The sequence below is a fragment of the Anabas testudineus genome, chromosome 8 (genome assembly GCF_900324465.2).
Source record: "Anabas testudineus chromosome 8, fAnaTes1.2, whole genome shotgun sequence".
Lineage (NCBI taxonomy): Eukaryota > Metazoa > Chordata > Actinopteri > Anabantiformes > Anabantidae > Anabas > Anabas testudineus.
Window position 1 is genome coordinate 4,364,369 of NC_046617.1, and position 26,042 is coordinate 4,390,410.

Here is a 26,042-nt window from a genome sequence, read left to right on the forward strand (position 1 = left end):
TGATTATGTATGGTTTTATGCTGCTTTACTGGGAATAGTAAAGCATAATACTGAGACAAATGTTTGGTGTCAGAGCTGATCCTGAGGTTTGCATGAAGCATTGCATTAGCACACGAGGAGTGACATTAAGTCACACAAAATATGTAACCAAGCTACATGTTGGTAAAGAGAACTGAAGTCAACCTGGTGTAGAAAATACAAAGTGTAGAAAACTGTTTACATCTCTGCAACACTTATACAGAATACACCACTGTGACAGAGGCAGTAGGGTGGAGGTGTGCAAACACTGCACTCCAGGATTAATTCATTAATTAAAAAGTAAAGGATTGATTTGGATAATTGTTAGTTCCCTCTAGAAAAAGTACTCAAGCCGTGGGTATAGACCCTAAATGTAGGTGCCCTTTTACAGTGAACCCCTCTAATTCTCTCAAAGGATGCACATATGTTTCTGTTGTTATGTTACTTGGTAAAATGACCTCGGAGTGTCATATACCCATGATCATCCAGCTCGGCTTGGTTTGGATCGGCTCGGATATTCCCAGCGGCTGAGAGGCCGAGCTGCAATAAGTCCACCGGTTTGTCTCCAAACTGCGTCGAAATGGACATACATGGCATGAACGAGCACTGCAAGATATAACGTAAGACCAGTGCGCTCCTACAGAAGCTAAAAACTGATGTTAGAAGAAAAAACGGTGTGTTTATAAAGCTGGTGAAATTTTATTCTGCGCATGACGACGCGTAAAAATGTGCGCTCCGGCTCCGCACGGCTAGCAGCGGCAGCGGCAGGAAGTATGCTATCGAAGCCGCGGTAGGGGGAAAACAGCCAAGAACCAAAAGTCGGTGGTTTAATAGGAGGAGGAGGAAAATAACAATGCCTAATTCGTGAAAGTTGCACATTTTGCATCTTCGTGCCGTGCATCGTTCACCCTGCGGGCGCAGAGGCCAATTGAGGGGTAAGTGTGAAGCGTAAAACGGATGAAAAACCAGCTTTTCCATCAGCGGGGGCCGCGGTGTGTTTGTCGAGATCTTTGTGTAGCTCCGGGCTAGCCTCAGGTTGCTAGGGTTAGCTGCTTTGCGAGCTCCTGCAGTGGCGGCAATATCCACCCGGCGTAGCCTTCATTATTTGCTTGTAGAAATTAAAACCCAGCATTTGTTTAGGTCGCTCTGTGTTTCAGTAGTTTGTGTGTTTGTCGTTTTGAACTTCCGTTTTACCCCTTTCATCGCAGGGGGTTGCTAACTAGCCAGGCGCTAGCGCTAACGCTAGCTCGGCCGTGCATTTCTACCTGCCTGTATTTACCTCGTTTCTTCAAAGTGCAAATTTTAATAAAAGTCTGGAATCGTCCAGGTTGCACGGTCTGTTATTTTTGCATCGTGTTTTTCGTGAACAGGACTTTGGTCACTACACTGTTGAAGCTTGGGTGCCAGGTGGTTGTGTTTTGTGGGGCTAAAACGCGAGGTTAGCCTGTTAGCATGGGGAAAATGGCTTGCTGCTCGAAAGCCATTTTCCGATGGAAACGGGGTCTCAGTGAAAGTGGGCTTATGGCTGTAGGTGTTGTCCCCGCTCTGCTGGGAGCATCATGTCGGAGATACATGATTAATACTGTAGCATTTTCTGCGGCTGACTCCTCCGTGGTCTCCTCTCCAGGCGCTCGGGCTCACTCCCCCGATTACATTGGGGAGTCGACTGAAGGAAATGTCCGCCGTGTGTCGGTGGTGAAGATACCCCGCTTTGTCCCGATAAATTCACGCTGGGGCTGAACCCGACCGAGAAAAGACGGGCCAAGGTCAGGGAGCCCTGCTGCAGCCGCGAAGGCTTTTTCTGAGTAAAAATAACTTGATTACGGAGAGTAAATTTTAGCTTTGATATGGCGTTTGTAGAGTATAAACAGCTTGAGGGTGAAGAGCTGAAGCCGGGGATCTTTCTGCTGCTTCAGAACAGTCAAAACAAGGCGTGTGAACGGACCCGGGTTATTTCTGCTCCAAGGGTAAAATGTTTGAATCCAGGCGACTTAAAGTAGTTTTAAGAACCCAAACAGTTAAGTAAATACAGTTTCTCTTTGAATAATGTTCAGTTTCAATGAGCAAAGGCGCGTTTTTTGCAGAACTGACAAGGTTTGTTTACATTATCTGGAGTTGAGGCTAAGAGGTAGAAAGATGAGCTGCAAGGAAAAGTGCAAGGATTGTGATTGGCTGCTGCGGAGAGCCCTGATTCAAATCTGTGTGTGAATGAGCTGCTTAATTTGTTAAATCTGAGCTGGATTATTGTGGTTAATTCTTGAGTACACTTGTAAAGTATTGATTTCCAGCAGGGAAACTTGTCATTGCAGCAACCCAGTGAACACAAAAGACTGAGGACCGAGTCTTAATATGTAGGAACATTATACAGAAACAACTGTTCAGTTGATGCTGTAATAGTATGCAGCATCATTTCATAACATTTGGATCTTTTATTAGCATTAGGTCTGCAGTTATTTTTATAATGGTTTAAGTAATTCATTCAAGAACAATACGTTTAATACTAACACAATTACAGTGATGCTGATTAATGTGTTTCTGAAAAACTACAAAAAAGTGCCTGTGGAGTAACAGACGTGTTTCACCTTTTATCTCTAAATGATTAATTATTAAACTAATTGATAGAATAATAAAAATAATTTCACCTATTTCAGTTCAGTTGAGAGATTCAGAGTTGTCTTTGTGTTTCATCTCCGTCAGTGTTGGTTTGAACTCTGAACTGCTTTTTTTAAGCTTAGCTGTTGATTTTTTTTCACTTTGTCGTGTTTCACACCAAGCATCTATCCTAACTCTGCTACACCTCCCTGTTTACTCTGTGTTCCTGCTTTCCCCAAGCTGCTTTTGACTCTTAATGTGACTTAATAGAAGTATAAATATCATAGTTATTTATATTATGGTGACTAGTGTAAATGTTATTTTAACTTGGCCAAAGACAGCTGCCAACAGAAGGCCTTTTAGCTTTAAGTAAAAAATATGGTTTTAAACATAGTTTTCTCTATTAAAACTATGCAGCTTTCCTATTTGCTGGTATAGAAACTGGCCACCACCACAGCTACTATCGTTTTATATATTAAAAGGAAAATATTATGAGCATCTGTGGTACATTAACCAAAGAGCAACACTAGTGGGCACAGCTTTACCTATAGCAGTATGTCCTTGTGTGGACACACTTTCAAGCCCTTGGCTGTCCTTGGCTGCTGGGCTTTCTGCTTGACTGAAGCCTTAATGTTGTTTTAGTCTGGTTGTTTCTGCTCAGTGTTGGTGTCATCAACTGCAGCTGAAGCTGAGTTGGGCTGTTAAATGCTGGTAACTGTGCTCTGCTGTAGTTCTGTGCGCTTCAGACTTTATTAGAGCGTACCTTTATTGGCTGTTATTGTGTGAATGTTCACTTATAATCGGCAGAATTTAGCCTGATTTAATTGAGATTCATTCATTATAAGTTAATCTACTGCTACTTTCTCAACTAATACATTTCTTTATTTACTTTATTGATTGAGAAAGTTGTTGTTGGACAGCTGCACATAGATGATGGCCCTATTATGAGGAATTAAACTGCCAGTCCTGGGGTTCATATTCTTGTTGATGCCCACTGTACACTGTTTCCCCAAACACACTGAAACCAATTACTACTCTAAGGCTGAAGTGATGAGTTAATTAATCAGTTAGTCATTTGACAGAAAATCAATTGACAGCAATCTCATAGTTTATTGATCAGTTTATTAATTAATGCTGAATGAGTTCTCTCTTGCCTGACTATGTACTATGTAGAATATTTTTTACTTTACATTTACAACTATTTGATAACTCGTCATTTTGGCTGACCAACATCGTGATTGTATTTGAATAGTGTAATTGTATTTTTCATGTTTTTCTTGTTGTAATGCCTCCGTCATGGCTAGGTCACTCTTGGAAAGACGTTGTTACCCATAATAGGATTTCTACCTGGTAAAATAAAGGTTATATTTCAAAAAAAAAAAAAAAAACTGAAACAGTTCAGTCCAGATTTGAAAATGGGTACTTCAACAAATTAGTCATTAATATCTATCTATCCATCTATATTTTTTTAAAGATAGATAGATAACATATATTATACATACATGCATACATACTGCATTAAGATATTAACCTGCGGCTTTAGAGGACCCTGGGCTGTTGGCTGTATCATACAGGAATAAACCTGTAGACTATGAAGTAAACAAATTCAAATATTGTTGAATCAAATGCTGGATCTGGTAGTTCCTAGCAGATTTTCAACATTTAAATACACAGCAACTCAGCTGCAGTGGAGACAGATGTCTGAGTAGATAAAACTCAAACTGTCTGCAGGATACCACACTATGGTTAAAGCAGAAAATGTGTTTTATTTTGTAATGTGGGTGAACTGAGACATTAAAATGTTGATTGATTTGACTGACACGGTTTATTTTCATTATATTTTCTCTTTTTTTATTTAGTATTTATTTTTCAATGTGTGTGATTGTACGTGGTCTTATTTTCCTCCCAGCCTGCCTACCTGTCAGACCACAGCTTGTCAGGGTGTGTGTGTGTTTGTGTTCCTTACCCTTCTCGCTACCCCCTAAAATGTTGCTCTCCTGCCAATCAAATCCTCCTTCACATTTTTATTTTCCATTGCTCCAAACTTGAACAGACTGCCTTCTCCCTCCTTCTGTGTCTCTATCTCTGTTTTATCTACCTTGGCTTCAGAAAAGATTCATACCCCTACATTTCTTGTACACGTTGGTGTAGGGCTGGGCAATAAAACAATAAATTGTGTGTGTGTGTATGTATGGATGGATGTATGGATGGATGTATGGATGGATGTATGGATGGATGTATATCTGTTTATCTATCCATCTGTCTGTCTATATACATATCAAACTAACTTTTAGACATGGTCAATATAACTTAAATAGAACCCATTCCATCCATGGTTTGAAAACAAAGCCAGTGATAATGACAATTGTGCCAATCATGCTACAGCCATGTCAGGTTTGGTTGATGCCATAGGATCAGCTATTGACAGCAACACTTGCTAATGTTTTTGCTTCTGTAGCTGTGCACAGCAGTATGTCAGAAGCTGGAGATTGGAAACTTGAGTGACAGCGTTACTGAAGAAAAACATCCCGAAGAACACAGCCCAAGTGTTCTTGCTCAAATGAAGATGATCTTAAAAAGAAGGGTCAGAGAAATTCAATAGTGTAGCGATATTCTGGCTAGCAGTGTTGTCCTTTATTGCAAGAATTGATGCAAAATTTTACTGTCCCAGATCCAAGCAAGTGCTGATGGTTCCCATAAAACAACCAGTATGATACTAATGCAACAACACAGACTTGAGAGCGTCCACTTTCCAGTGACGGTCTCAAAGCAAAAAATAACAAGAGAGAGACTCTCTGATATCACACATGTAATAGTCTACTTAATTGCACAACACATAATGCCAGTAAGTGCGGTCAAAAACAACAGATTTAAGCGCCCCCACATCTCACTTGAGAGTAAAAGGGAAGCTTTGAACTTGACAGAAATAGTGGTTGAACTGTTATCAAGATATACAGATATTGACTGGAAAAAAAAATTCTGACAGAACTTTTTCTATAATGCCCAGCCCTACTTTGGTGTATTTATTGTAAATTGGTAAAATTTACATTGTATAGAATTTTCACCTTGAACCTAACTGATAATAAAACTAGCTAATTGCAGTGATATCCAGCCCTTTCGTAGCAGCTGGATAGTGTAGTAGATGGCAACCATTCTTGCGAGAGACTACTTACCCTGCCTTGTACCTCGTAACTCACTTTAAGTCACTTTGGACAAAAGCGTCTGGAAAAATGACTAAATGTAAATGCTTTAAGATGAATTTATTATTTCAGTCCTCATCTCTGATGAATAAAGAACATGGAAGAGCAAAACAATAAATTATTCTTTTTAACAATATAAGTGCTCTTTTTTCATAATAAATCAATTTTTTTAGTAAATGAGGAATTTAAAAAACAGATCAAGAAATTGCTCACATGAAAAACAAAAGGTGCTATCTTCTAAGTTGTCTATCCAGATACCTGGAAATAAAAGCTGAAATGTTAATCTTTTGTCTCATATTCATTTTTTGTTTATGTCAAACCCAAATGTTTTCAGTCTAAATAAAGGAACTGGTCTCATTGTTCCAAAACAACAAACTTATGACTTAAAATAAAATAAATATGCATTTTGGAACCTCTATCCATATTTAGCAATCCAGGGATTGGCCAGTACCTTACCATGCCATACCACCTGTGAACTAACTGCTGTCTTGTCACATTTCATCAACTGAATCTTGAAAGTAATTGAAAACCCTTGAATGTGACTTCAGACAGGGTGTTTGAACTGCAGTGTAATAAAAGTGAAACTTGTGTGTTCATGTTGGCAGAGCAGATTAACGGTGCTGCCTGGTTTAAGCCGTTACAGATTACACATTAGCTTGTTAAAAGTGTCACAGGCATTGACTTGCTTTAATCACTCTGGTTCTTAAAGAACTGTTGATCTCATTACTGCCTGGTTAATGAGGGTTGTCTCTCTCTGGATGGTAGCACATGCTGCACTCAAACAGTAAACAGCTTGTTTTTCACCCCTTACATGTGATAGCATTGACTTTAATTCCTAATTTTTGGGGTCCCATATACTGTACTGATTCATAGGACACAAATGTGGAAAAACATTAAAACGGTAACCCTTCAGTTTCACACAAATTGAGCATTCACATACAGAGAAAATACAGATGTCACCATTATATAAAAATAATACATGTTATATTAAATATTTCGTGCTTCATATGGTGTATAGGGTGGTCATGAACAAAGGCATATCTTTTCTTTTTTTTCTCCAGTAAGACAGTTACACATATTTTGTCCTGTGTAATATGATATATGAATAGGTTGACTTAAAAAAAGTACTTTTTTTAGAAATATGTTTATAATAATAATGACCAAATTAATAATGAATTTTGCAAAAAGAGAATTGAGGATTTTGTGAATACTTCATACCCCCCCATAAACGGAGGTAGTAGAGTCAGTGGAGCGCACAACCACACTAAACAATAAAACACGCTCAGGATTACAGACATTGCAGAACTTCCCAGAAATTGAGACTACGTCTACATTATCTAAGTTTTAAAACATAATTTTTGTTTGAAAAAAATCACTGTCAACCCCCATTGTGTATTTCTAAATCTTAACATGCCAAAATTCTTCTTCTATTCTCATTCTTTTCCAGCCACAGGAAACAAGTGAAAAGGAAACATTTTATTTACCAGATGATCAAGGAAACAATGGATATTGGTCAATTACATAATCAGAGATTGTAGCCACTATACAGTTTTCTTTGTTAAATTCACCTTTTAGTCTGCATCAGCTAACAATGTTGGCAGGTGCAGTGTCATGTGATGTCAGGAACAAACAGCAGTATGTAAATATTAGATCAGCAGCAGCACTAAAGACTGCTCAGTCCTCAGAAACAATCATTTAGATATTTATAGCTGGATTCTTTTTTTTCTCCCTTAATGACAAAGGCAGAAGATGTGAAATTTGTCAATTCTAATGTTGAATATGACAGCAGAGTAAAGTATTTTTTCAGATTTAGGAACTAAGTGATCAGCATTGGTCTGAATTCAACCAGACCAATGCAGAATAGCAAATCTGTGTGAATTCTTTGCAACAGTCAAATCAAAAATAGTTAGATATGTTCTTGACTTATTCTTTCATCAGATAGGTTCCAGATTTTGATAAAAAAAAATTATATACATAATTTTTATCAGTTAATCTACTGCTATTACTAATTAGAATATTTTTCTTAACGTATCATAATCAGCTATTAAAATTAACTAAATCAATAATCCGCATGAAATTATATTGCTTAATCAGTGTAGGTGTTTATAAAATGCCAGAAATGAGTGAACAATTGTCTCATCAACCAAGGTGAAGGTGACAGTTTTTCCTGTTTTTTAATTAAATGTACAAAACCCATAGAAATTGTCTGTAATCATAAATTACAAAGAAACAGATACAGACAACATTACAGATTTTGTTTAAGACGGTTATTAGTTACTATTTTATGAGCCTATTTTGTACGGTATTTCTGAGCACTAGGACTTGGTTAGACCTAAAACTGGGTTAGATTTTTCAAATGCTAAGTCTAAAATTGTATTGAACCCTTTAGTTTTGTTCTTAAAATCATTTATTTAGAGTTTTAGAACACTGCATTATCTCACTTCTACAAATATATTTACTTCACTACTGTTTATTTTTCAGTGATTGTGTAAATAACCTTACAGTAAATAAAAATACTGGTATGAGACCAGGCCGCTGTTTATAATTGATCATTGATGGAAAGGGTTGAATGGTGGCCCTGGAGGTCTTTTTGTCCTGCTGGGGTTGGGGATTTACAGCAAGCCTCATCCTTTTTATACTATCAACAAAGGTGTGTCCTGCCTGCTACAGAATAGTGTCAAGTGTGAATAGTGCACGGGGGGTGAAGCTGTTACCAGTTAGATTTAGACTTTAGGAGCTCAAGGAATTGTGAGGGTTTAAAATGGAAGTATTAGTATTGGAAAGGAGGCCTTTTTTAGAGGCAGTTAGATGAACGTTCTTGTGATGTAAGAGCTGAAACTGTTAGTTGATTAACTGAGACTTTATTTGCTAAGGTTTTGATAGTAATCGTCAGGTGGCCCTACCTTGCTGAGTTTTCTCTTTCTCTTTTTGAATTTTCTTAAATTCTAGCATCACCTTTATACTCTTCAAGAATCTTACATTTTACATTTGAAAAAAATAAATGTGTCAGTACAGCTGGACATATAAGCCGCCTTTGGAATTACTGTTAACCCTCTTCTTTTTTCTTTTTGTTGTCTCCACAGTGATACCTCATTGGCTGGCGTGACCCCCGCGGGCCCACCACCTCCCAAGGTGGGCCTTGATAGGCTGGACCTGCACTAAAGGCTCTAAGGGAGAAAATGGCCACCAAAGCTGGCCTCAGCTGAAAAGCTAAGCCCTGCTGTTTCCTCCCCACCTCCTTTACATCACTGTTCATTACTGCGTTGTGAACCGTGATTCCCTCCAACAAGTTTGCTTTAGAGTACTATGGCAATGCATGATATGAGTCGTGCCAAGGGTTTCCCCTGTAAAGAGTGTGATATGGTTTGTCCGAGTACTCCAAGTCTTCTAGAGCATATGAAAGCACATTATCAGCAAGAAGAGACAGGACGTTTTGAATGTGAACAGTGTGGCCGAATTTACAAGCACGCAGCTAGCCTAGCTAATCATAAAAAATCTCATGAAGTGGGTTCATTCCAGTGTCCTGTTTGTACCCGTACTTTGCCCAATGCGGTAGCCCTGAAGAACCACCTACGTATCCATACATTATCCCCCAGTAGTGCACATACTGAAGAAGAAAGCGAAGAAGTACCAGAAGAAGCAGGCCACGACGAGAGGGACTACGGTCTCGCCCAAGACCTCTCTGACGGGTTTGGGCGCTCCCACTTGAATAACAGTGGTATGGGACATAGTGTCCTACAAAGCCACGAGACAGACGATCACGGAAAAAAAGGCTCACCTGAATCTGACGACGCTTGGGACAGGCCATTCAAGTGTGATCAGTGTGACAGAACCTACCGACACCACGGTAGCTTGGTGAACCATAAGAAGTGTCACCAACAGGGAACTTTTAAGTGTTCTGTGTGTTTCAAACAATTTAGCAATCTGGCTGCTCTAAACAGTCACGAAAGAACTCATTCGAAGTTCAAGACTCCTGGGGCATCCATGGTGAGCAGCAGCAGTAGCAGCAGCAGCCTCCACGACTCGGAGCGCAGCAGTGGCACTCAGTCATCCCAGAGTGACAGTACAGCTTCCTGTTTCTGCCACTTGTGCCAGGTAGCACTGCCAAATAAGGCAGACTTCCAGGAGCATATCCTGCTGCACAACACAGCCTCGCCCTCCCTTGGCCTGCCACGCAGTTTCCCAGGCATAATGCCTCACAATCTGAGTGCAGTGCGATCTCCAGCATACACCCCAGCCTTAGGGGACCCCTTGCCCTTGCCACCCCTACCAAGCGAAAAAAGAGGTCCCTATGATCCCATAATGGGCCCTCCAGTCAACAATCCTATTTACACATGTGCGTACTGTGGAGCAGGACACCCAGATCTGGAGACTTTGAAAGTCCATTATTTAACCCATGATCCCCACCCTGCGGCCCATAGCCAGGACAGTTCCATCCTCAACTCAGACACACTAAGTTCTGGATCACAGGGGTCTGTGTCTTCTCCCTCCGGAGGCCGTGTGCCCCAAGCCAATTCTCCAGATGATGGAGAGAGGCGCTTTAAGTGTGGGGAATGTGGCAAAAGTTACCGGCATGCAGGAAGCCTGGTCAATCACAAACGCTGCCATCAGACAGGTCACTACCAATGCACCATCTGCTGCAAGCAGTACCCTCACCTGGCAGCGCTACACAGCCACTTACGAAGCCACAAGGGCCGTTCCTCTAACCAGTCTATTAATAATGACAGCAATGACTGGCTGTCTCCAGAACCGCTAACTCTGGACTCCCAACAGAGCTATGTTCAGGAAGGCAGTGGTGCCACTACTCCAATCTCTCTGCCGGGAAATCTTGGTGATGCAGCTCACTTTGTACCAGACGGTGGACACAGCAGTGGGTTGGACTCTCTTGAGTTCCATGATCGCTTTGATGGCAGTTCACTATCCCAAAGCAACTCTGCTCACCGTCAGGCCGACAGACATGTGTGTGCCGATTGTGGTGAGATGTATGCAGATGTATCTGGCATCAAGTCGCACATGTGTCCCCGCCGTGGCCAGCAGCAGCAGCCGCAACAGCAGCAGAGCAACATGTCCAATGGTTTTATGGGAAACATGAATTATCACAGCTCCAGTGGAACCTCACTGCCTGCTGGAAGCTCCAGCAGCCTGAAGGAAGGTAGCAGCCAACGGCCGTACTCACAGAGTGGAGGAAAGAGAATGGGGAGCAATGATAAAGATGACGAGGATGATGGAGAAGTGTATCAGTGCTCAGTGTGTGGCAACCACTATGCCAGCCTCAGAGCTCTCAGGAGCCACCTGCGCAGTCATGCTAACAACCCAACAGGGCCAGGACCTTCCAACCTGGAGCAGGACTGGAGGATGATCTGTTCAACTTGTGGCCAGAGCTTTTCCAGGAAGCAAGATCTCCTGAATCACCAGTTAGTCCATGGCCCCCAAAGACCAGATGGCCAGCAGCCGGGTATTGGAGGCAACTCGGCTAATGGCAATGACAAGATGGATGGACGCAATCACATTTGCGTTGACTGTGGCATGTTTTTTGCTGACCGTCACCATCTGATCACCCACCTGTGCCCTGGTAAGAATCGTGCCAGCTCACTGAACAAGCAGGGTCTGAATGGAGCCAAAGGGATGTCTGGTGGAGATGGTGTAGGTGGTGGAGTTGCAGGAGGTAGCAGTGATGGACATAGGCCTATGGTTGACCAAAGTGACAAACCACACAAGTGTGATCAATGTGGACGAGGATACAGACACCCATGCTCGCTCCTTAACCACAAGAAGTCCCATAAGACTGGTGTTTTCCGCTGCTTGGTGTGCCAGAAACGCTACTACAATCTACTGGCTCTCAAGAATCACCAAAGGACTCACTTTGATCTAAAGAGGTAAGTTGCAGATCTATTTTTGACTTTATTTGGGTTGGTGTTGTATTCAGAATTAAGATAATTCTGTATTTCATATGTTGTGAAGGTAGATTTTTTTAATTTTGGAATGTGGGAAAAGTTTGCTGCTCATGTCCTGCAAATGGGGAGGGAATGAGCAAAAGAACATTATTCAGTCTACATTTTAATAAATAAAAAATGTAATTAAAACTGGGGGTTTGACTTTGGACAGTAGATATAAAACGGTGACCTTTACAGAGGTAGTGCAGTGGTGCAGTTTAACACCAGTGCTACACAGATGGTAAGATTTATTGAATCCCTGTACTTACAGAGATTCTGTTTTTCTGTTTTTTTGCTGCAGGCACAAGTGTGAAGAATGTGGAAAGGCCTTCAAGATTCAGAAGCAGCTGATCAACCATCTCCGTCTCCATGAGGAGCACCGGGCTAAAGGACTTGTTCGGCAGCCTGGCCCATCTCAAATGCAGACTATGAGAGGAGAGTCATCTAAGGCCCAGGTAATGGGAGTCAAGTACAGTCATCAAGGGTTCAAAAAGCCGTATTCTTCTGCAGGAACTTCAAGGCCTCAGAAGTTTGATCCAGCTGAAAGTGGACGACGGCCTTTTGCCTGTGAAGAATGTGGAAAGACATACCGGCATGCAGGTAGCTTGGCTAATCACAAGAACCTTCACAAAATTGGGGAGTACCACTGCAACGTTTGCAATTCTACGTACCCCAACAGACTGGCCATGAAAAATCATCTTCGTCTCCATTTTGCCCAGAAAAAGCACAATTGCCAAGAGTGTGGCAAGGGCTTTCGTACACAAAGGCAGCTAGCTACTCACACTACAGCTGGCCTTTGCAAAGGCCCACAGGGCCCTGGAACCCAGATGGATTTTGAGTGTGATGGCTGCTGTGAAGGCTTTGCCACGGCTGATGAACTTTCAGCCCATGACTGCCCAGCCCAGCATCTGCCTTCATCCTCCTCCACGAACAGTTCGACCAACATCAGCATGGAGAGAAGCTCTGTAGATCTGGACTCTGATGAGAGACCATATGCTTGTGACTTGTGCAGCTGCACCTACAAACATGCAAGCTCCTTGTTGAACCACAAGCACACCCACAAGACAGGCAACTTCCGGTGTAACTTCTGTGACAAACCCTACACCAACTATATGGCACTACGCAACCACATGCGCATACATACGCAACGGAAGAAGCACATCTGCCATACATGTGGGAAAGCCTTCCGACTGGCCAGGTTCCTCCGCAACCACCAAAAGGTCCATGAAGAGGGTGCTACTCCCTTTGGCTGCCCTACCTGTGGGAAGAGTTTCCAGGGGAGATCCGGTCTGGCCAGGCACCGCTGCGGGGACAACCAGGTAGGCATGGAGGTCAGGAGGAAGGCCACTGCACCCACGGGAGAGGGCGAAGAGTGTCGGTACACGTGAGTTCTCGTCAGTTGTTTGTGATTCTTCGAAGTTGGAAAAAAAAAATAGTGAAGATAAATTTAGGTCTCTACATGTCTATTACAGGTATATGATCTCCAATCCGGCTTCCTTGGGACCATACGCGTGCCGGAATTCGGATTTTTCTGAAGTTTGGACAAATTGAATTAGTGGAGAGACCAGATAAGTCAACCCCGTTTGCTTTCAGTTAGCATATATCACACACTTGAGTTCATTAGGCTACCTGCAATCAAACATTTAATGTTTAGATGTACTGATTTCATGCTTTGCTTTCTTATCACTCAAAGTATTGTGTGTGGAATATAAGCAGAATTTGAAGTATTTATATTTTGTGTTTTTTTTAACTCTTGTCATGATTTTGATTGTAGCATTTTTTTCTTTTGTTCTGGAAATCTCATGCTGCTGGTCAGTTATTAGACTGGAAACTACAGTTATGTGATAGGGCTCTTGCATTTTGATGTCTTGGCAAACACAGAAACCACAGAGAAGATTAGGAAGTATTTGGAGCTAGCTGCACTGCACATATCTAGAGGCATTTCTTTGGTCAAAGTTATAGGATTTTTTTATTGTAGAGCAGCAGCTGTAAGCAACTACAGTTGGACATGGTAGAGGTTCCCTGTTTGAATTTCATCACTGTATTCAGAATGTAGTAATTATTTGAAAGAGAGCTGTGACAGGTCTTTGAAATTGTTTTCAGATGTGAAAGAAGCTGATTGAAGCTTGTGTCCATTTGTGCAGTGCAGGGAGCAGCAGATACCTCCCAGTTCCCTACATGAATCCCAGTTGTTTGTCCATAGTTTCTCCCATGTCCTTCCCTCACCCTGCAGAAGTCCTCTCCCCTATGACTTGTCTAGAAATCATAACTTTAAATGGTAAACCACTTTAGTAGCCTTCTTTAAAAACTTTAAGCCGGATTTCAGATCATATACCTGTATTTGCAACATCTTAAATAAGTAGCTTCATTTTTTAGTAATACTAAACAAAAGTGGTAACCAGTAACTGAGATTAACTTGGCTAGAACAGTAAAACAAACTACCATCTTCCACTATTAATGTCCCTTTTTCTTTCCTTCTGTCTCTTCTCCCATCCTATTGTTCCTCCCCGCTTTTTTCTTTTTGTCTCTGCACAGATGTGATCAGTGTGGCCGTTCATACCGCCATGCCAGCTCCCTTCTCAACCACAAGAACACCCACACTGTTGGCATCTACCACTGTGCTGTGTGCCTCAAGACCTACTCCAACCTGCTTGCCCTGAAGAACCACCGCCGTATCCATTCCGAGACGCGGCGCCACCGTTGCCACGACTGCGGCAAGGCCTTTCGTGTTTCATCCCAGCTCTACAACCATCGACGTGTCCACCAGAAGCAGCGGGAGCTGACGTGCCGGTCCTGTCAGAGAGCCTTTCCTACGCAGGCCAGCTTCAGGCTCCACATGGAGATCACCCATGGCCAGGCACCACAGCCCCGTCAGCCCAGATCCCAGCAGCCCCGAACGGGGGGCTCCCAGGAGCTGGGCTGGGGGTCAGGCCTAGACCACACCTTGATGCAAGAGCAAGGACTCGATCCCAGCAGCATGGCCAGAACCCGCAGCCATGGGGGTAACAGTGAGGTAATGAAGTCCCATGTCTGTGACCAGTGTGGTCGCTCTTACCGCCATGCCAGCTCCCTGCTCAACCACAAGAACAGCCACAAGACCGGGACCTACTTTTGCAACTCCTGCCAGAAGGAGTTCCCCAACCTGATGTCCCTCAAGAACCACAGACGGATCCACACAGAGCCCAAACGCTACCAGTGCCCTGACTGTGGCAAGTCCTTCCGCGTCTCCACCCAACTCATCTGCCACCGTCGCATCCACACCAAGGAGAAGCCATTTTCCTGCCAGCAGTGTGACAAGCGCTTCTCGTCCAAGTCCAACTTGCGGCACCACATGAAGGTGCACTGGAGCAGCTCGACGGCGCCCCCTCCCATGTCCATGGGTGCGCCCAACTTCCTGGGTATGCCCGGCGGCCCCTTCATATAAGCTATGGGATGAGGGAGGGGGGATTGTGCAAAGGGGTGGGGGGTTATCAGTCACATGCCAAGGTTTCTGGAGGTGCCAAAATGTAGCTCTTCCTCCTCCTCACCTTCCTCATTTTCCATGTGTGGCTGTAGTGTGTGCGAAGGACAGTGCTTAGATTCAGCCCAGGTCCTGCATGACAGAACAAACACTGACAGCAGGAAAACACAAAATGGACGCTGCATTCACAGAGAACTGAAAATGGTGGGCATGCGCACAAACACATTTTGTCGCCTACATGCCAACATCTTTCCTAACCTTTTCCAAGATGAAACTCCGACGTTCCCACAAGGCTTTGGTTGTAGAACTGTTTCACACAGACTGAATGACAGGCAGATGGGCAGACAAACATGGACTTTAGACAAGACATGATGTAGTTTTAAAGAACTATATAGACTTCACTACACCTGCCTTACACCCTACTGCATGTTGCCCTGTAAAGCTGAGGTTGTTGAACTTTTTTTGCTCTGGAACGCTGATGACAAATTTGATGGCAGGCCCCCACACCCCTGCAAAGACTGAGCTGTAATCAGACTGTTTTATTAAAGACCAGCTCATAGACTGATGGGTCCTGTGGTAGTGACTTTATGACATACTGACTAGCGGGGCAGAGCTGCTGTGAGTGTCCACATGAAGGCATGAGGAAGGCTGCTTGTTTTTGAGCCATCTTGTCCATTTCAGTCCCAGAAGCTGATGGGTCCACTGTTACATTTGTTTTCTGCCCTCATCCTATTTGTGTTTGCAGGGAGTTTTGTCTTGAAATCTTCACTTGCTGACTTCATCACAATATTTTTAAACCATGTCCTTACTGAGTCAGTCTAAACAAAGTCCAAAATGTTTGTGTACATGTAGGTGCAGTGGATGTGTTGGTACAGATGGCTTTGGTTTATTTCTCCCTTTTTGTATCTTACTAGTTTGAAATAAGACAGCAATGAAAGCTGGGAGTCTTTTCAGCTGTAGACAGGATGCTTTGGTCTTTGAGGGTCTGGTTATATGTGTGTTTGTGTGTGCATTGCAGCATCAAGATGAGCTTCATATTCTTGTAGCTTCTCTGTCAGTTCACTTTCTGACACCTCGTTCACACATACAGATTCAACAGTAGCCGTGTAACTTGTGTACCCAGCCCTGACTGAGCAGTTGTTTTCTGATTTCATTATTACACTGCCAAAGAACAAATTGTCATTTCCCAGGTGATGTATTTTTATACTTCAAGTCACACTAGCTCATAAAAGTTATGAGATTATAGAGAGTTGTGAAGCTGTTGACTGTGACAGTCAAAAGTAGCGATGCTGATACCAGTATTGAGTACTCATGTACTCATGTAAAAATCCAATATAAACAAACCAGTACCAGTTTAGATTCAGCCGTTAATCCCATACAGTGCACAGTATGCTAATTTTAATGAATTGTTGCAAACTCGGATACAGACAGATCATTGACGATCAGCTTTTCTTTTGCTTACTGATAAATTGTTTAATACAGTTAAACAGGAAATGACTGATCTTCAACCTGGCCAGGGGATCAAAATCACTGCTTTAAGGTATTGCTCTGTCAGTGGACATGTTTGAATTTAATGTATTTCAGTCTTCAGCAGGCAACATTATGATTCTTCTCCAGCATTTGAGTCTGCATGTGTGAACAAGTGGTAAGTTTAATAATTTATCAATCTTCCCCTCAGCTCCTCCTGTCCGGTCCTAATCTTTGTCTCAGACTTGTTACTGTTTGATTGAGTAACCAGCTGAACATGGCTCAAAGCTGAAAAATGACAGAAACTGCATGGATGGCTAAAACACAAGTAAACAAAGGTGTTTATTGTTCGGTGTGAGCCGACATGACTGTTTTGTTTTGATTCTGTATTGTAATCATACTTCTGACTGTATTATCTACAGTACCTCTTTTATAAGAAGGAAAAAAGATGACAGATCATTGTAGTAATGCATTTATTTATATTATTATGATTATTATTAACACTTGGACGGCGCTAGTCTTTAGGATGTGTGAGTTTAGAGCTGTGATGATGATGTAAAACACCCACCTGACACCCCCTCCCCTTTCCTTTACCCACAATCCCCTTGTCCTGTGGAGATGATGGACTCTCTTAAGGAACACTGGGCTCCACAGAGACTCTGTGGACACTGTTCTAATGTGTGAAAATGTAAGGAACTATAACTACACGATGGAAAGTGTTTTTCTTGCCTTTTACCAAGTGATGTTGTGACTGTCTATCTCAGTCGAGACTTCCCATCATCCCTCTCTTCCGTATTTATCTCTTTGCCGAGTCTGACTGAATTCCTCTTCACCTCCTCACCCTCCTTCCTTTTTCACAAAAATCTAACTCGCATTCAAAAGGGACGACTCGGTGGTTCTCCTCTTTATTTGGAGTGCTTCAGTCCTCATAATTTGAACATTTTTTATGTTACACTTTTATGGTAACCTCTTGTATTTATTGGTGTTATTTTTTTTTTTCCCTTTTTATTTAATTGCATTTATTGACTATTTGGAAGCCTCTGTGTATGTTAAAAAAACAGTTTGTCAGAGTTTTCAGGAGCACTGGTGCTAGTTTTAAAAAAGAAAAAAAGAAAAAGTCAAAGCCGTGCAGTGACCGTCAAGTGCTGTAGGAGTTAATGTGATCTAGAACACAGAAATAATAACTGTATATTCTCTATTTTTATTTTTGCGTTTTCGTCCACCACATTTTTTTTCTGAGTGTACACTTCCCGCCTGCATTTCAAGTAGTTTTTAGATGAAAAAGAAGAAAAACATTGGTTTGGAACTAGTATAATCCCTTTTTTCTTTTAAGTTCTAACTTTTTGTTTCCATACATATATATGTAATGCTTACTATACACTTTTATAAACTATGTTTTGATAATTCATTTCTTAACAGAAAAACTTGTCCATATACTATAACCCTTACTGCTGAGTACTGAAAATAAATAGCGGAAAAAAAGATTGGAGGTCAGTGTTTTCAATCTGTTCTCCTTCAACAGCTTTGTCAGTTGTTGTTATTATTATTATTATTATTATTATTATTATTATTATTATTATTATTATTATTACTATTATTATTATTACTATTACTATTATTATTACTATTACTATTGTTGTTGTCTTTGTTGTTATTTTTAAGTTAATAATAACAATATTAATCATACTGCACTTTACGCTAGTCGGCCTTTACAAAGCTTCCAGTGTTGAGTATTGTTAAAAACCGCCCCTTCCTTTTCAGTGTTGGTCATCCTCAAACTTTGGAGCTCTCTCTCTCTCTTTTTTTAAGTACTTATTAAGAGTTACAGGTTTCTATGAGGAAGAAACACGTCACCCATGGCAGCAGTTTCACTAACTGATGTGTTTTTAGTAGCCTTTGAACAATAATGTAGTTCTGTGGAACAAAAGAATAAGCTAAAAACAGGTTTTAGATTCACATATGTTAAATGCTATTCAGGTTTGCTTCAAGTCTTTTTATGGAATTTGTTTTTCATAAACAAAAATATAGTATTTTGATACCTGAATAAAACCCTTAGGTCGTTTATCCATTTTGTGTTTCAAGGTAGAAACACATATAGTTTTATTTCACCGTGGTAAAACACCTCTCTGTACCGATCTGGAAATGCATTGTCCCAGTCTCCGGTTTTGTGCAGCTCTGTGCCGCTAGTCTATTATTCAACTCTGACCAGTCTACCTGCACCATGCATCACAGAAGCATCCCCATAGCATGACGCTGCCATTCAAAGTTTTAGATTACACGAAAAGGAAAGCAAACAGAGTGCCCCCATTCCACCATTTGGTGCCACATCAAATGGTTTGAATACTTCTGCAAATGATCAATACATGGTCATATATCACGTATTGGTATTGGGTTTTTATGACACTGTGTGTGTTTTCATTTAAGCTGTTAGCTCAAATGTTCTATTACATTTAACATTTGCTTAACACGAAACGATGCATCCCGTTTACCATGTTGTCTACTTGGATCATCAATCTGCTTGCACATAGTTTTTCTTCCATGTGACTTTGGATTAGTTTAACTTCATCAGGTTCTCAACATGTGACCAGTAGGTTCATAACAGGCTTCATCTGACCGAACACAGATGTGGGTCCCCCGAATTCTTCCAAAATAAATATTAAACGCATAAAAAACATGGAAATTCTCCAGTTATGTGTAACCACTAAATGACTGATAAAGGACTTACTGTGGGGAAAAAAACAGCTGCTGACACATTTAATATCATGCATTAGTGCATTTAGTATCTCAACTCACCTTCGCAGTGCCTGTAAGACTCCACTGCACCTTTAAGAAGGTAGAAGATCCCATCTCAACTTCTTTTGTGGTCACTAACTGACCACACTGTCAACATGGCAAATATCAACACAGAAACCTGTAAGAAATCTCACAGACAGAAGAGCGTCTATACTCACACAGCTCAGTTCAGCGGACATTTAAAAGTGCACCACCACTAAAGTATTTATTTTTTATTTTTCTAAAAAGGAGGAAAAGCTGATATTATCAGATACGGAATAATTTGGCTGCAGGACAGAGTATGCAGAATTGAAAGCTACCGTTGATGGATACTCTCTGTGAGTTAGATTTTCATAGAAGTAAAGTCAAGTCAGTGTCAGAAAAGGAAAATCAAGGGGGAGTGGGGTGGCTACACAAAACCAGTGTTTCTAAAATCGTGTTACAGCCCTGCTTCTAATGTGTCTCTGGGTGAGATACAAAAAAGAGGATTCTTTAAAACGATGCACCGTTATCTGAAGAAAATGAACAACACAACCAGGTCAACAACCTCGGGTATTTTGAAGACCACCCATGTCAAGTTATGACTAGAATGAGTGTTGCTGGTAAAACCAGTAAAATGTTGGAATATAAAATATGTTACCAAAAAAGAATAGGTATTTTTTTTTATTGCTTTTAAGAAGTTCAAATTTGGGAAACAAGTTGTTGTGAAGTCCATTTTAAAAACACAGTATTCTCATTATTTCACACTAAACTGTACTGAACTGTAGCAAAACTGACTGAGAATCCAAAATTCCATTGTGTCATACGTCGGTTTTTGTTGCCAGATTCTGGGATATTTACCACATACGACCTGAGGTCAGACAGTCTGAGGTGAAAATGAAAATCCTTCAGTCACGCATGTTAAGTCCAAACAGCAGACAGTGTCTCGGGGGGAATGAGAGCTTGTAAAAATAATGAGTTTACTGTGATTTAGTTGTAAACTGAAACGCTCAGTGCTGTTCACTCACTAACAAGCTTGATTCTCTTGTTTTATCCCGGAAAACAAAATTAAACCCGTTTCATGGGGGGGGGGGGGGGGAATGCTTTCAGACCTCCTGAGACTGAAACATCAGAGTCTGTTTGTTTTTGTCTTTTAATGTCATTTTCATGGTTTTAAAACATAAAATGAGTTCATGTTGACGTCCTGTAAATCACAACCTGAACGTATAGGGATGTCTATACAGACAGAAAATTCAGTTTGATGGTTTTTAAAGAGCATTTAGTAAATAACGAAATGTTAATAATTCATCATTCATTTATTATTCAGAGTTTCTGATTAATACTTAATAATTATGAGCTTGTGATCTGTATCTGTATCAGATGTTTGGAGATGGATCTTTGCATTATTTTATAATTTGTTAACAATTATACAGTTGTCTTGTTTCATAAGATCTTTTTTTTCCTAACACTGTGGTACAGTGCTTCAAATGTTTGTATTTATGTTACTGTACTGTAATGCAATATGGATCTTGTAAATATCATTATAAAGGAGATTTTGTAACCATTTTCTGTCCATTAAGTGAGGCAGGTTTTGTCATTATGAGACCTTTTCTTGTTACTAGAGCTCCTTTCAGACATGGGCTCCTTTCCACTAACCTGACAGCATCTCATGTCTGAAACCCCGCTCGCGTTTCCTTTAAAGGTGCACCACCCAGCTCACTAGTTCGGACCCAGTGAGATTTACGTGTTACTGTCAGCACAGCACAAGTCTCGACTGCATGCAGTCACATTAACAGGCGGGCATGCACAAGGCGAAGACACAGTCACGAGGAAGTGGCTCATTAAAAGTTGCAACAGAATCCCAGACATTTTTCAACAGCTTAGCTCACTGTAAAACATTTTGGTTTTACAGTGAATGTCCTGAACAACATGTCTGAACAGGGCTTGTAATGCCAGTTATATAAGGTCTCTATATCTATACATGTATGTATATACATGTACATGTTATTTTACATGATATATGCTTTAACTGTTGGTGAGCTCTCCTTGTGTTACTATGAAGTATATTGTGCTTTTGTCTTATCGTGTTATGACCACTTTTTAAAAAAATATAATATGATGTTAATAATTATTAACTAGTTTTCTTTTAATCCTGCAACTTGTTTTAATATGAATGCCATACTAGTTTTTATGTATATGGTAATTATGAAAATTGTTTTACAACTATGAGAGACAGACGTGATATTTGTGATTTCTTTGTGCCTGTTTCCAAGTTCAACCAGAGTTTGTTAGAACTAAGAAAAACTGTTTCTCCTCTCTCAGATAGGAGTCCAGGGAGTCCGAGCAGCAGCTCCAGGAGCTTCGTCTGCAATCAGTGTGGTCGCTCTTACCGCCATGCCAGCTCCCTGCTCAACCACAAGAACAGCCACAAGACCGGGACCTATTTCTGCAACTCCTGCCAGAAGGAGTTCCCCAACCTGATGTCCCTCAAGAACCACAGACGGATCCACACGGAGCCCAAACGCTACCAGTGCCCTGACTGTGGCAAGTCCTTCCGAGTGTCCACGGCGCTCGTCTGCCACCGTCGCATCCACACCAAGGAGAAGCCATTTTCCTGCCAGCAGTGCGATAAACGCTTCTCGTCCCGGTCCAACCTGAGACACCACATGAAGGTGCACTGGAGAAGTCCGCTGTCCAGAGGGATGTCATCTGCCTTCCTCACCGTCTCCTCCAGACCTTTCTGAACATCTTGTCTCCGTCTTGAGGACATATGGATCAGACCCAGACCAGATCTCTTCTGCTGAAGGGTCATGGATTTGAATACACAACTCGAGACCTGGCTGTGAAATTGAACCATGAATACATACTGTTAAATTCAAATACCACCAAACGTATGTCAATGAAATATTTGAACTGACTATGATTTTCTTATCTAAATTTGTACAGACTTTTTATGCTTCATGTTATGTCAAGTCCAACATGTAAAGACATTTACAACCTGGAAAATCTTCCTTCTGGAAACTGAACTAATGTGTTTGTCCTCAGACTTTATCAAGCAGCCTTGCATCTTTTTCTACTGACGTGTATCTTTGACTGTTTCTGCTGACAGTGGTGCCTGAACATGGACCTCCGTGTATTCCCATTGACTTGTTACTCCAGTGATTCTGAGTTGAGCTGATGCCCATTGGAATTCGAACAGTATTTGTTGGGATATATTTTAGGTTTACAGACATATGGCTCCTCTGCAGCATAAAACACAGTATGTACAGTTGGATTAAGGATCTTCTATCGTTTCTTTCTCTCTTTGTGGACTCTTTGTCCAAGTCCACGACTTTCACATCTGAGACCTCTGTAAATATTCAGGATGTCAACATGGACACCAATGAAGATGATTTTGTGTTTTTTATACTGAGGAGGATAAAAAGGTATCTCCCCTTACTCTTACCGCTGACAGTGGCATGAGAAAATGTCTTGCTCTGAACTCTTATGTTTTACATGGTCGATTACTCAAGTCCTCGTCTTCCCAAGGAATACTGAGGTCAAAAAATGACGTGTGGTGGTGGAAAGCATTTCCACCTTTTGCTTTACGAATGGAAATCACAGTGGGACATTACTGGATGATGAGAGTCGCATAATGTCTGGCTCCTCGAGGAGAGCTTAAGTTTTACTAAGTTTAAAAAGCTCAATGACGTGGCCTCAACTGGCTCAAAGTTAAAAAATATAAAGCCTAACTAGGAGCTTGTGTCCGCCATTTGATCCACGACACAAGTAATTTTTATTTTCTGTTTATTATGAGGTATTATGGCAGATATAATAATATAAAGGAATAATGATAATAATAACAGTAACAACAATAATAATGATAACTTTACCTAATTACACTGTCATTACTGTGAGACAATATCCAGTGCTTATTAGATAGATGTTTTTCTCATTGTTATAGTGTGAGAAACTATTCATCACAATTTCTCACTATAAGGAAGTGAGCATCTATTGACTGATTTGAAAAGCTCGTACTGATATTTAAATAATTCAGAGAGAAGAGACATGCATGTGTGTCTGCATCATGCCAGATGGTCAAGGTCCCCATTTGCAGTTGTGACATACAACACAAGTCTGTAGGTGCAGGTATATGGAAGTATATGGATGATGTGGATACAGTTGGATGTCTGCCCATGTCATTATATAGACATTATTAGACATGCAAATCATCATGTATCATGTCTGTACACTAGGGGCACATCTTTGAGGTCATTAGACGCACAGACGTTCAAGAGATGACGTCCTTGACATGTCTATTGTGTAAGACAATAGACATTTTTTAAGTATTATGGTATTGACATTTATTTCTACTCATTTTCTAATTTTACACAGTTTTATTATTTCTCATCAAATTATTAAGAAAGTTTCTCTAGGTTTAGGTCTCATAATTAGAAGGAACTAATTTATTTTGATCAAAATACGAGAAAAATCATTGGAATAGTTAAGATTTGTATCTAAATGTCAAAATATGCTCTCTGAAACATTAAAACTTCATCCAGTAATGAGAAGTTGCCTTCTCCTGAAGTGTCTCATCTCATAATAAAGAGGAGGATCTTTGGTTTGTTTGGTAACTATGTCAGGGTTTTCTTACAATCCTTGTAATAAGTATCTGCAAACTATCTCATAAAAGGTGCGTGTCTTACAAATTCTGATATATCGTATTGTAAAATTGAGAAAAAATATGTTTTTCTAAAAAGTCTGAATTATTAGAAGGTTTTCTACAGGTCCGTGGACTAGGCGTCATTTTTGTGAGACATAAACAGCTCACAATCATGTGAAGATATGTTATGAAAGATTATCACCCAGCGTCTTGTTGCTTTTTAATACAAAGTTTTATTATAACGATTAATACTGAGATCTACGTCTCAGTATTAGGAGAAACTGAAGATCTTACAGGAAAAACCAGAAAACTTCCACATACTGTATATTCACCTATTACACATAATTATGAGACAATGATAGTCTTATAATTAGGACATGAAACAAGACTATTTTCATATTCTTGTCCTTAGTTTCTCATTGTCAATGAGTCAGATTCACTAAACTCTTAATTGCAGAAACTTGCTGTAAGTTGTTTTTTTTTTTCTTCAGACATATATATGTTCTATTTTTATTAACTCAATCAAATTTGGTCTTTCAGATGAAGCTACTGTAATTATTAAATCAATAGAGTGTGTGACTGAAGGCAGGTATCTGGCTGCTGATTTTAGTCATTATGACTTTTTTTCTCCTAATCTTTATAACTAGTAAAATAATGACTATAATTAAAACTGTTAAGAAAAACTATATTTCATACCAAAATATATATTTTGTTTTTACAAGAATGTTTTCTTATAAGTTTGAGCACAAGTTTTGCAATTATGAGATTCATTTTACTAACCCTAAGAATTTCTGGATGAATTAATTTAATCAATTATTCCTCTTTTTCTAATTCTCATACTAGAACCTTTTCATATTTATGCCCAAGGAATGTGTAAGATATTGAGGTCACAATTAAACAAATGAAACATCTTTAATTTACTTTTGTGAATGCAATATTGAGTTTAGGATTTTCAGATGTGTAAAATAGTAAAAGGTTGTTGAGCTATAATACAAAAGTCCCAACTTCATGTGTATGCATTGAACAAATGATCACTCCTGGACACAATGTTGATTTATTTAGAGGAAATGTTAATTTTATGCAGATTTATGGTATCTGCATCGGTCAGTTCATTTCTGCTGGAGATGCACAATGGTTGTACTAGAAGGCGACTAGTAGAAACATAGCAGTAGACTCTTGGTACTGTTTGGTTAGATTAGGTTTTGTGACTGTACCTCTATATTATAACCTCTGTATGACCCTTTATATACAAACATAAGTGTATAATGCCTCTATTTCTATCAAAGTGTAATGATGGCTGTTACTAGATATGAGTGTTGAGTGTTTCACAAAGCAGTTTTTGGTGAGAAATTGTTTGAAAATGTCCCTGAGAAGCACCAAATGTTGACCTAAAATCACTTTCATTAAAAAAAAAACATGCTTCTTTGGAAAAGTGACATTTATTCTTCTTGATGGTATTTATGTTTTTGTGTGAATGAAAATGAAATAAGGGCCGCTAATAAGAATTAATCCACCTCTGAAAGTAGTTCCTTCCAAAATGCAGTTTCCTTCTGTTGCTTTGTTAAGAACTACATGGATCAACTGACCATGGCACTTTTGAATATGAAACTATGTTTTTAAAGAGTTTAAGGTTTCTAGAGATTTACTTCTTCAGTATGAACCAGTCGACTGAGAGCCACAGATGGAGTAGGGAAAGGAGGCTGTGCTTTTGTCTACCGTCATATTGTGACTGTGTTCTTTACTACGTACACCTAAGTAGAATACTGTTTATGAGTTTAAAATGAATCACGTACTATGTTATGTGACTTCACAGGGAGTTTGTAAAAGGGAGTACTGGAGTCCAAAATCAAAATATTAAACAGGGTTGTGTACCTACCCTACCCCTCCTCCCAAGATATAAAGCTTACACAAGTTTCCAGGTAGAGGATGCTGAACATGCAAATATGAAAACTTTGACAATGCAAGAGATGACAAGCCTG

At 40.3% G+C, this 26,042-nt stretch overlaps 1 protein-coding gene across 1 annotated transcript; it reads left to right on the forward strand.

The window, feature by feature from the left end:
* Nucleotides 1-770: 770 nt before the first annotated feature.
* On the forward strand, nucleotides 771-25,446 carry si:dkey-89b17.4 (zinc finger protein 646). The gene is made up of 5 exons (XM_026355648.1): nucleotides 771-953; nucleotides 8,894-11,686; nucleotides 12,045-13,127; nucleotides 14,279-15,141; nucleotides 21,744-25,446. The coding sequence occupies exons 2-5, from the start codon at nucleotides 9,117-9,119 to the stop codon at nucleotides 22,163-22,165; spliced, it is 4,938 nt and encodes a 1,645-aa protein (XP_026211433.1). The 5' UTR covers nucleotides 771-953; nucleotides 8,894-9,116; the 3' UTR covers nucleotides 22,166-25,446.
* The last annotated feature ends 596 nt before the right edge of the window (nucleotides 25,447-26,042 follow it).

Coding starts and splice junctions, on each gene's coding strand:
- si:dkey-89b17.4 (XM_026355648.1), top strand. CDS start 9,117: ATGGCAATGCATGATATGAGTCGTGCCAAGGGTTTCCCCTGTAAAGAG. Junction 11,687..12,044: donor ACTCACTTTGATCTAAAGAG/GTAAGTTGCAGA, acceptor TTTTTGCTGCAG/GCACAAGTGTGAAGAATGTG. Junction 13,128..14,278: donor GGCGAAGAGTGTCGGTACAC/GTGAGTTCTCGT, acceptor GTCTCTGCACAG/ATGTGATCAGTGTGGCCGTT.